We start from the raw sequence: 11,420 nt of genomic DNA, 5'->3' as shown, positions 1-11,420 counted from the left end.
ATAATAAGGTAAAAATTACAAAAGTGAGAAAATTCATTAGCGTATCTACGATTTTATTTATCAAAATCTAGTAAAATATTTTAACTTTTGTCATTTTCACCTCGTTTCAAGATACACAACCGACCTCCAGACGTACACAGCGGTTTATTTTATCGACTTTAAAAGTTGGCGGGAAGACGACTTTTTATCATGACGGGAAGTCGACTTTTCGTCATGACGGGAAGTCGACTTTAAATCGGTGGTTTTTGCGACATTCGCCGACTTCAAGTCGACTTTCGTCCTTTAAAAAGTCGACTTCTCTGCCAGTCAATTTCGGTAGAAGTTGACTTCAAGTCGACTTTTTGCTCTTAGGGGTTTATTTTATCGACGTTAAAAGTTGGCGGGAAGTTGACTTTTCGTCATGACGGGAAGTCAACTTTCGTCCTTAAAAAAGTCGACTTCTCTGCCAAGTCAGTTTCGGTAGAAGTCGACTTCAAGTCGACTTTTTGCTCTTAGGGAAAGTATCCGGCAAGTTGATCTTTACCTCGTTCCCTCTTTGTCTATATGTTACTGGATAGAAAGAGGCAGCTTGGCCTCTACCAGTCGCTATCTCTTTTCTTCCACTGGTGTGAGTCACCGGTCATATTTTTCTATATCTGAGCACAGTCTATACTATATATGTCGGAGTATACGTACACACATATTTGTATATCATGTAAAAATATTTTGGTAAAATACTAATTAATTAGTTGCGCACGCATATAACCATAAAAACTCAACAATCGAGATAGTCTCGATAAAAAAAAGAAACAAAGTGGATTATTTTCTTGCATAGGAAATAACGATATATTCAAACATCATACTCGGCTCCGGATATTTTTTCGTCCGTAATCCACCAAACTAAACTCGCGCAAGTCTCTTGTTTCAGATATATGTATCCTATTAGCAAACCTTGGAATATACCAAGAATTATTCCTGCCAAAATGTCAATTATATGATGTTTTCTCACTAGTAGTTTGGACATGCATACTGAAAAGGACCATGCTAATAAGAATGGTACACATATTAAGGGTATAGGCCATAAATTAAAGAAAAAATATGTGATAAATGCTGCGCGAGTCGAATGGCCGGATGGAAATGAGTCTTTTTCGGGAGCCAAACTGCCATTGATCGTAGGTCGTCTCCTTCTCGTTATTGCTTTTAGTGTAACAACTAGAATAATATCGAGCGTCAGACCTGAAATAATTTTCGTTCTTTAACATAATTTTTAAAAACAACAACGTGTCATTAGCTTCATTTTGGATATACCTATTAAAAGATTAACTTGCATCTGATATAAATTTGAGTTGTTAAAAACCCAGATTAACATGAGATTAGTTACCAGCCACGCTATGCTATGACACGATATCTAAAAGAAAGATACTTACTCATTATATGGGCGCCACTTCTAATTTTCTTCTACTTGAAAGTACAGCGATTATTCTTAATATAAAATGGTTTCACATGGGTTTTTAACTTTTCATGCAAGCCGTACAATGATAGACTATCTTGCATTGCAAGCACTAGACGTGTTGTACTTCGCTTCAAGTGCAAGTTGGAAACCCATATAGAACCATTTTAATATAATGAATTGTGTACGAAACTAGAACCATGACCTCAATCTCAACAACATGTGTTAAAGTCAAGGCCATTGGAGCTAAACTTCAATTAAAAGTAGTGCCCATATAATAAGTATAAAAAAATAATAGTAAGTAGAAAAAAATACGTATATATATATATATATATATATATATATATATATATATATATATTGTGTATATATTGTGTATATATATACATATTATATATATATATATATATATATATATATATACACATTATATACATATATTATTTTTTATTTAATGAACAAAATTAATAATCTCACGTCTAGGGTTTTGTTATGTGCTTTAAGTCGTCTCAAAAGTGAAACTTGCTCTGCCCACTTAACAAATGCATTAGTTAAATAAGCGTCAACGGCTAAAAACTTTCTTAGCATTGATGGTATTTCTCTTTTCTCCTCCTTAAATGTAAAATAACATTTTAGTCTTATTACAAACTTGGAAAAAAAAAAGATAATGCAGTTTCAATAAAAAAAGAAATTAATTAATTAAAAATATGTATAATACAAATATGTGAGACTATTGAATGCAATATAACAACGAATAAAGCAAATATGAGAATGAGAGGTTATAAGTGACGGATGTACCATTATTCCGTTGCTTCCCAACTGGCCAGAAAAATTAACAGACGAACGTCCAAATGTTGCATCGTCACAAAATCATGCAATCTACTTGTTTTATATCTATCCTGATAAACAGTAATCGAAAAATTGCCATGCCAAACACGAAGTTAGAACTCAGGGTGCAAACTCATGCAGCGGAACGCAGAAAATCGCGGAACGAGAGCTTTGACCAATCACAAGCGTTCCGCTGCATGGGTTTGCACCCTTAGGGCTGCTTAGGGCCTAAGCAGAATGGCTGTCTTGGCAATGTTTTATGCCTTAAGTCTTTGTCTTAAGCGGGGAGCACACACTTCTGCACAACGCATAATGCGTAAGCATAAGAAAATTGATTGGTCCATACACATGTGTATAAGGAAATAGACCAATCAATTTTCTTATGCTTACGTATTATGAGTTGTGCAGAAGTGTGTGCTCCCCGCTTTATGTAACCCACAATACTGTACAGTATTGTGCGTTAAGCGGGGAGCACACACTTCTGCACAACGCATAATGCGTAAGCATAAGAAAATTGATTGGTCCATACACATGTGCATAAGGAAATAGACCAATCAGTTTTCTTATGCTTACGTATTATGCGTTATGCAGAAGTGTGTGCTCCCCGCTATACATAAGACAAAGACAAGGCATAAAACACTGCCGAGACAGCCATTCTGCTTAGGCCCTTATGCTAAGACTCCATAGACGCGGAAACGCCGTGCGGCAGATTCGAGTGCGTTGACCAATCACAAATTTTGATTTTGCCGCAGGCGACTTGCGGCAGCCTTCTGATTGGTCAACGCACTCTACCGCACGGCGTTTCCGCGTCTATGGAGTCTTAGCATAATGCATTAGGGTGCGGTCACACGATACGGGAATCAGCATGCGGGACAGAGGATGCATGATTCGAACAGCCAATCAGCGCTCTTCCGCATTTTTCTGTACCTTTCCCGTATGCGTTTGCGTTACTACCCTGGTAACATTGGGTGCGTTCAGCCGATACTCCGCTAGCCTAGCAATCGTGAGCAGTCGCTCGTTTTCGCTCGTTTCCTCTCCTTTGACCCAATGGATTAAAAGGAGAGGAAACGAGCGACTGCTCACGATTGCTAGGCTAGCGGAGTATCGGCTGAACGCACCCATTTCCATTGCACTTCTGCTGTAAGACTGCACGAAAAGTCGTGCATTAACTTTCGGGCAGATCATGCGTTTTCTATTTCCAACTTTGACTATTTTTCTGTTGGCAGAAACTTGCGCTCGTCGTAGTGCAACAGAATTGTGGAAGATATGTGTATGCATTTACATATAACAGAATAGTGCAAGAAATGCGGCAGATGCTTGCGCAAGTCGCAGTGCAACATAATCGCGCCAGATTTGTAGCATCGCCTACTGCTACCCATACAGCACAAAATATTTTTAAAATATTTTTTAGGAAGATTAAAATAATTTACAAAAATATTTTTTATATTTATAGCACCGCAGTGGTGTTGGGTAAGCCTAAAGCTGGATTTTCACGAGCCGCTGAAACCGACCGTTCGAGCGACAAAACGGATCACGTGACGACGTTTGTATCGTTTGTATGGTACAAACGTCGTCACGTGATCCGTTTTGTCGCTCGAACGGTCGGTTTCAGCGGCTCGTGAAAATCCAGCTTTACGTTGCATTGCTGGCGAAGATATTGTCGCGAATGTCATGATTTTGCTTCGCCGGAGGCCTGCTTCTGCTTATATTAGATCCCAACTGAAATTTACTTACGAGTTAGTTTTACCATTATGCGCCGCCTAGCGGCATTGTTGCAAACTAGCACATACAGCAGAATTCAACAAGAATTACGACAGATGCTTGCGTAAGAAGTAGAGCAGCAGAAATACAAATGATTTTGGCAGAATATATACCGTACATCTAGCTGATTTATTAATCAAACATTTTTCGAAATTCGTAACGCCAAAATGGACCGTATAGGCGTATAGCCTACATCTTACAGCACGAAGCTATAACAGTTTCACAATCTCCAGTTAACTTACAGTAATTATTTCTATAAATATTTATATAACATATATTAAAAACAACTTTAATAATATTGATGATAATTATTTACACTTTATTTCAAAATATTTATTATAATCTTTTAGATACTTTTATTTTCCGGACATTATAATATTTACAAAATATTCAACGTATATATTTTCAAAATATTTAAATCTTTTTTATAAATATTTTAAAAATATTTTATAAATATTTTGTGCTGTCTGGGAGTTTAGCGCGCTCGGCTGTTCTTTTTCTGACGGGCAGATGCTTGCACGCTTTTTTCGCATTTCTGTCACTCGGATCTGTACGGCAAAAACAACAATTTAAGCGACATTATACACTTGTAAAATTTTGCTGCAAATATGTTTTAAGAGTCTAGCACACTCGACTGCTCTTTTTCTCATGGGCAGATGCTTGCACGTTCTTTTCGCGTTTCTGCCGGTCGGATCTGTACGGCAAAAACAACAATTTAAGCGACATACACTTGTGAAATTTTGCTGCAAATATGTTTCAAGCGTCTAGCACACTCGACTGCTCTTTTTCTCACGGGCAGATGCTTGCACGTTCTTTTCACGTTTCTGCCGATCGGATCTGTACTCAAAACTCTGCTGCAAAAAGCAGTCAAGTGTGCGTGAAGAGTCTAACGCGATTTGCTGTTATTTTTCTGTTGGGCAGATACTTCCATATTGTTTTCACATTTCTGCTGCATGTTTACTTTTAACAAATAGTATAAAATTTCACAATAGCTTCTTACAGCAGACTACTGCAATAGTACCAGTAAGTACTCATTAAACACAGATATTATGCACTTCTGTCGCAATTTTTGACTGTTTTCTTACGCAATTCTTCGGGACGTATCTGAACTATCAGACTGTGTTACCAGGGTACCTACTTGTGACTACTTTAACCGTTAATATCTCGCTTCGCGGGGCAGAGCGACACTTTTTTCTGCCAGATTCGGTCGTTTTGTGCAAAAACGCGTCGATTAAGCCTAAGTTCAACGAAATCGGTGAGGAGGCCCAAATTCTTCAGATTTACCTAAAACATTATGGAGATGGACGTAGAGGTTAGGAAGGATTCAATACGTCGTAATGTAAGTATAAAAAAGTTTAATTTCTTTAGTGTTAAAATAAACAATAAAAAATATAAATTACTTTTTTCAAGTATTACCAGTGCAAACATTGCAACTTTTTGTTGCCACAAAAAAATTTCAATTTAATGGAACACTCATGCTTTGCCGCGCGACATTGATTTTGCAAAAAAAGATATGGTAAATGTTTAGTATAACGCTCTCCCCTCCGATTTTCTTACAACTTTGTAAAATTGTTTATTTCTGTGTGTAAAAAACATTCTGAGAAGGAAAATTGTCGCTCAGGTCTCGTTTTTTTTTAAATTTAATTTCAAAGTTTTGATGTCGGTAAGGTATGAAAATGATAATTTACGTTTTTTAAATACTGCGCAATTTTATTTGTTACTATATTCACAAATTAAGTTGTCCGCATACTCATTAACGGTGCCATTTAGGTTAAAATTTTATGGTTGTGAAATACTGTACGTGGCCAAAATTGATAAATTGATAAATTGATAAATTGTGATTTTCGTTAAAGCACTGCACACACACACGTGTGTATGGCCTGCTTTATAGAAATTGTGATTTTTGTTAAAGCAGGGCACACACACACGTGTGTATCCCCTGCTTTATAAAAGTTGTGATTTTCGTTAAAGCAGGGCACACACACACGTGTGTATGTCCTGCTTTATATAGAAGTTGTGATTTTCGTTAAAGCAGGGCACAAGCACACGTGTGTATGCCCTGCTTTATAGAAGTTGTGATTTTCGTTAAAGCAGGGCACGCACACACACGTGTGTATGCCCTACTTTATAGAAGTTGTGATTTTCGTTAAAGCAGGGCACACACACACACACACACACGTATGTATGCCTTGCTTTATAGAAGTTGTGATTTTCGTTAAAACAGGGCACACACGTGTGTATCCACTGCTTTATAAAAGTTATGATTTTCACTTGGATTTTTGTTAAAACAGGGCACACACATTTTTGTATTTAATTAGCAGACAGTTTAATTAGCAGTCACGTGACCTTCAAATGAAGTTGCGCAGTACTTTAAAAACGTAAATTATCATTTTCCTACCTTACCGACATCAAAACTTTGAAATTAAATTTAAAAAAAACGAGACCTGAGCGACGATTTTCCTTCTCAGAATGTTTTTTACACACAGAAATAAACAATTTTACAAAGTTTTAAGAAAATCGGAGAGGAGAGCGTTATACTAAACATTTACCAAAGATATTTATGTGGACGACGCAAATGTTATATTTAGAGGTTTGCTTACATTCTTAACAACATTTATTATTTCCTATATTTATAATTCTTTATATAATTTATATCAAAATTGCATAATAAATAATTATCCTTGTATCAATACAGCTTTATTAGAAAATAATAAAGAAGATGGTACAACAGAAGAAACATCTGTTAAACATATAAATAAAGAGGACAAATTGTGGGGTTTATACTATGAGATACTCATCGAAGGTTGTACGAACCAGGCCATGTTTATGGAATCATACAATCCCTGTTAATAGACCGGGAGCCCGCGACAAAATTTCTGTCAAATCTTATTCACCGCCATATTAATAGAATTAGTTGTTTTAATCGAGTAAGAAAGGTACATGATATTGGCGAGGTCGGTCAGCGGTACATAGATGCAGAAAATTATAACAAACATGTAATTTTTGAACGTGTCCTTGTCAAATCTTATTCACCTTGAAACTTGTTTGCTAGTTAGTTTTTAATAGATAATTTATGAAAAAACGTTTCTTACACCTGGCAAGCGGGACAAAATTGTTCTTACAGGTTGTAAACAATGTAATATTTCACGAGGGTGATGTCAAATATATTATTCACTTTGAAATTTATATGAGAGGTAAGTTTGAACTATAAATAATACAAAAAAAAAAATTCTTACGGCTTGAACGCGGACCAAACGAGTTCTTACACTGCTTTGAAACTAAAAATTAAGAGCGCCCACGACGCTCTTTTGCTGCAGTGCGCACACGGTAATTTTCCTTTAATGTAGTATGTTAGTATATAAATCGGGTTTGTCACTTACGAACATGCAAAATAGATGGACAATAAAATGTGGAATAATTTTTTATTGTATATTATTCATTCTTTTTATTAAAGTAATACGTATAATGTACAAAATCAAATATTCTGAATCTCATCGTCACTGTCTGAATCCTCAGAGGAGGAGTTTAAATTTATATCTGAATAATTTAATTCTAAGTCGTCCATAGAATGACCAATTTTATCGTCATCCATTTCCTCTGATTGATCTGAAATTACATAATTCATGAATATTTGCTAAGAATTGTAGAGGAATCAATTTTAAATAACAATACAATACTTCATTTTCTTCATTCGGATTCTCCACAACGATGTCGTCGATACTTATTGGCATATTTGATCGCCTTCAAACCATTTGAAGGAGCATGTGTCCTCCTCTAATTTCCAACCAAAGTCTTCCATCATGAGATGATTTATCTGTTGTCTGTGCGCGTTTCGCCAAATGTTTGCGATATAGATGGATCTCAGAATGTGTTGTTTTAATTCTGCTTTGCTAGGAGGTAGCACTGACCCATCAAAGTTTTTTTTCGTCATTTTGAAAATGTTCTCTTTATCACTTAATTTGTAAGTTTTACAAAAAGCCGCGACTCTCGCTTCATTAATACATTTCAGTTTACAATAACCGTAAATTTTACATACATACTCTTCGAACGCTACAATTGAGGTGTCAATGTTCAACTCGGTGACATTACAAAAAGTCTGAATAAATTTTTTATTGGAAATGGATGACGATGAAATCGGTCATTCTATGGACGACTTAGAATTAAATTATTCAGATATAAATTTGAACTCCTCCTCTGAGGATTCAGACAGTGACGATGAGATTCAGAATATTTGATTTTGTACATTATACGTACGTATTACTTTAATAAAAAGAATGAATAATATACAATGAAAAATTATTCCACATTTTATTGTCCATCTATTTTGCATGTTCGTAAGTGACAAACCCGATTTATATACTAACATACTACATTAAAGGAAAATTACCGTGTGCGCACTGCAGCAAAAGAACGTCGTGGGCGCTCTTAATTTTTAGTTTCAAAGCAGTGTAAGAACTCGTTTGGTCCGCGTTCAAGCCGTAAGATTTTTTTTTTCGTATTATTTATAGTTCAAACTTACCTCTCATATAAATTTCAAAGTGAATAATATTTGACATCACCCTCGTGAAATATTACATTGTTTACAACCTGTAAGAACAATTTTGTCCGCTTGCCAGGTGTAAGAAACGTTTTTTCATAAATTATTTATTAAAAACTAACTAGCAAATAAGTTTCAAGGTGAATAAAATTTGACATACCCTCTGCTTTTTTTTTCATTCCCCCACAGGGGTTGTCCCACCCTCCAGGTGTAAGAAATGACTTTTCAATATTAGAAGGATGTACTCTATCGAATATATAGGGTTTCCCGATGAATAAGATTTGACACAAATTTAGTGTTACGGGCTCCCGGTCTATAAGGAAAGAGGTTCCTTATCTGTGAAAAAAGCGTGGTTGGAAATAAGCAAGGAACTGGAAGGTAAATATTTTATGTGACCATAATTTTTATATCACTTACAATTTTTTTAAATAAAACTTTTGTTATTAAATTTTTTATAATATGAGTTATTTTTATGAGACTTCGAGAATGTAAATTTTTGTACATATATTATTTAAATGAGTATGTGTTGTATCGATGAACCAAAAGCCTATGATATTAAATTGACATTTCAATGAGCTTCTATAAAAAATTCTTTCAAAATATTTATTCATTAATCTATTGTAGATAAGTTTGATGTAAATAGTATTAAAAAGCGCTGGAGAAATCTCCGTGATTGCTATATGAAAGCAAGAAAGAAAGTGACTGCATACACACCAAATGGTTCAGTAGCATCAACTTTAGATAAAAAGAAAGATAGTTTTCGCTTTAAATGATTCCATAATTTGAAGGCTGTAAGTAGTATTCCATCAATAATAACGCACATTTTATACAACTTTTAAGATAATTATGTCTTTAAAAACTTTACAGTTCTGTAAGTAATGTTTCAAAAGAACCTGGGACCGTATTCTCGAGCTTGCCCTAATGATTTTCGTATGCGACTTTCTATTTGAAAAGCATTGAATTTCGCATGCGAGTTTCATGAAAACGATTCAAGAATAGGGCCCCTGAACTGGTAAATGATGCCCTAGACACCGATTACTCCAATACAATGCAAGAACATGATGAGAACAGTATTGCAGATAGCCAAATGAGATCGAAGAAGATAATACAAATGACAGTACTTTTGGAGTAGGAAAAAGTGTGTCTCGTACAAGTAGTATCTCTTTGCATCATGAAAAACGTAAGTTTGTTATGCCCTAAATAACGCAAACAATTTATTAACAAATTAAATAAATAATCCATGGAATAAATGATAATAGAATAAATCAAAATAGATTTATATGGTCACAAATACAACTGTATTGTTTTCGACATTTGAATTGTATATTATTATGCATATTATATTGTAAATAAATGTAAATAATTATTTGTTTTAGGGCGAAGAACACAATCAGGTGATGCAGAATTAAAAAAAGATTTGATGAAAATTTTAAGTGAAAGGACACCTGCTGATTGTATTGAAGGGTTTCTGATCCAGTTAGGAGATATTTTAAGAAAATTATCCTACAAGGACTGTAGATTATTACAAATGAAAATTATGAATAATGCGTTAGAAGCTGAAGAAAAAGCAGGTCTCTTAAATGATTAGTTCTTTAATATGTAATCTGTTTATGCTTTTTATATTTATGTTTGTAATAATTATTAAGTACAATACAACAGAAATAGTGTGTATAAAAAAACCTGCACATTGCTTCCTTTAAGTTTTTAAGAGTGCAAGTAGAAACTTGCACATTACTTTGTCATAATTTTTAAGTATGCAAATTATTTTTAAGTGTGCAAGTAGAAACCTGCACATTGCTTCCTTATTTATTTTTAAGTGTGCAAGTAGAAACCTGCACATTGCTTTCTCAAAGTTTTTAAGTGTGCAAGTAGAAACTTGCACATTGCTTTCTCATAGTTTTTAAGTGTGCAAGTGGAAACTTGCACATTGCTTTCTTATAGTTTTTAAGTGTGCAAGTAGAAACTTGCTCATTGCTTCTTCATAGTTTTTAAGTGTGCAAGTAGAAACTTGCACATTGCTTACTCATAGTTTTTAAGTGTGCAAGTAGAAACCTGCACATTGCTTTCTTATAGTTTTTAAGTGTGCAAGTAGAAACTTGCTCATTGCTTCTTCATAGTTTTTAAGTGTGCAAGTAGAAACTTGCACATTGCTTACTCATAGTTTTTAAGTGTGCAAGTAGAAACCTGCACATTGCTTTTTTATAGTTTTTAAGTGTGCAAGTAGAAACCTTTGCTCACAAAGCTTCCTCTATGAGGAAGCTTTTATTTTATCTGCTGTCAACGGCAAGTGGGGCGGCCGCCACTGGGGAGAATCTGCTCTTTCCGCGGCGCTGCCACGAAGCCCTGACGAGTAGGAGAGTCGCGGTGGTGTGCGCAGAAGGGTCTGTGCGTGATCTTGCCTGGAGCCGCCGTCGGTGCAGATCTTGGTAGTAGTAGTTATTTGTTTTAGCTTCCTCATAGAGGAAGCTTTGTGAGCAAAGGTTTCTACTTGCACACTTAAAAACTATAAGGAAGCAATGTGCAGGTTTCTACTTGCACACTTAAAAACTATGAGTAAGCAATGTGCAAGTTTCTACTTGCACACTTAAAAACTATAAAAAAGCAATGAGCAAGTTTCTACTTGCACACTTAAAAACTATAAGAAAGCAATGTGCAAGTTTCCACTTGCACACTTAAAAACTATGAGAAAGCAATGTGCAAGTTTCTACTTGCACACTTAAAAATAATTTGCATACTTAAAAATTATGACAAAGTAATGTGCAAGTTTCTACTTGCACTCTTAAAAACTTAAAGGAAGCAATGTGCAGGTTTCTACTTGCACACTTAAGAACTATGAGGAAGCAATGTGCAAGTTTCTACTTGCAC

At 35.1% G+C, this 11,420-nt stretch overlaps 1 protein-coding gene and 1 long non-coding RNA gene across 2 annotated transcripts; one reads left to right on the top strand and one right to left on the bottom strand.

The window, feature by feature from the left end:
• Positions 1-32: 32 nt before the first annotated feature.
• On the bottom strand, positions 33-2,548 carry LOC139814187 (polyisoprenoid diphosphate/phosphate phosphohydrolase PLPP6-like). Its single transcript, XM_071780275.1, has 4 exons — positions 2,228-2,548; positions 1,907-2,041; positions 1,288-1,387; positions 33-1,215 (listed from the first exon to the last, which is right to left on the bottom strand). Exons 1-4 carry the CDS (start codon positions 2,228-2,230, stop codon positions 830-832), a joined length of 624 nt encoding a protein of 207 aa, XP_071636376.1. The 5' UTR covers positions 2,231-2,548; the 3' UTR covers positions 33-829.
• A 6,142-nt stretch (positions 2,549-8,690) lies between these two features.
• On the top strand, positions 8,691-10,392 carry LOC139814548 (uncharacterized). Its single transcript, XR_011732483.1, has 4 exons — positions 8,691-8,933; positions 9,180-9,346; positions 9,423-9,735; positions 9,932-10,392. It is a non-coding gene; the product is annotated as an uncharacterized lncRNA (long non-coding RNA).
• The last annotated feature ends 1,028 nt before the right edge of the window (positions 10,393-11,420 follow it).

Source organism: Temnothorax longispinosus, chromosome 6, assembly GCF_030848805.1.
Source record: "Temnothorax longispinosus isolate EJ_2023e chromosome 6, Tlon_JGU_v1, whole genome shotgun sequence".
In the NCBI taxonomy this organism is placed as follows: domain Eukaryota; kingdom Metazoa; phylum Arthropoda; class Insecta; order Hymenoptera; family Formicidae; genus Temnothorax; species Temnothorax longispinosus.
This window is presented reverse-complemented; position numbering and strand designations above follow the sequence as displayed.

What these genes read in the sequence shown, in the direction of transcription:
- LOC139814187 (XM_071780275.1), bottom strand. An exon ending in CACATAACAAAACCCTAGAC is followed by an intron (nt 1,388 to 1,906) that starts GTGAGATTATTA and finishes TCTTTCTTTTAG; the next exon opens with ATATCGTGTCATAGCATAGC. An exon ending in GCAAGTTAATCTTTTAATAG is followed by an intron (nt 1,216 to 1,287) that starts GTATATCCAAAA and finishes AAATTATTTCAG; the next exon opens with GTCTGACGCTCGATATTATT.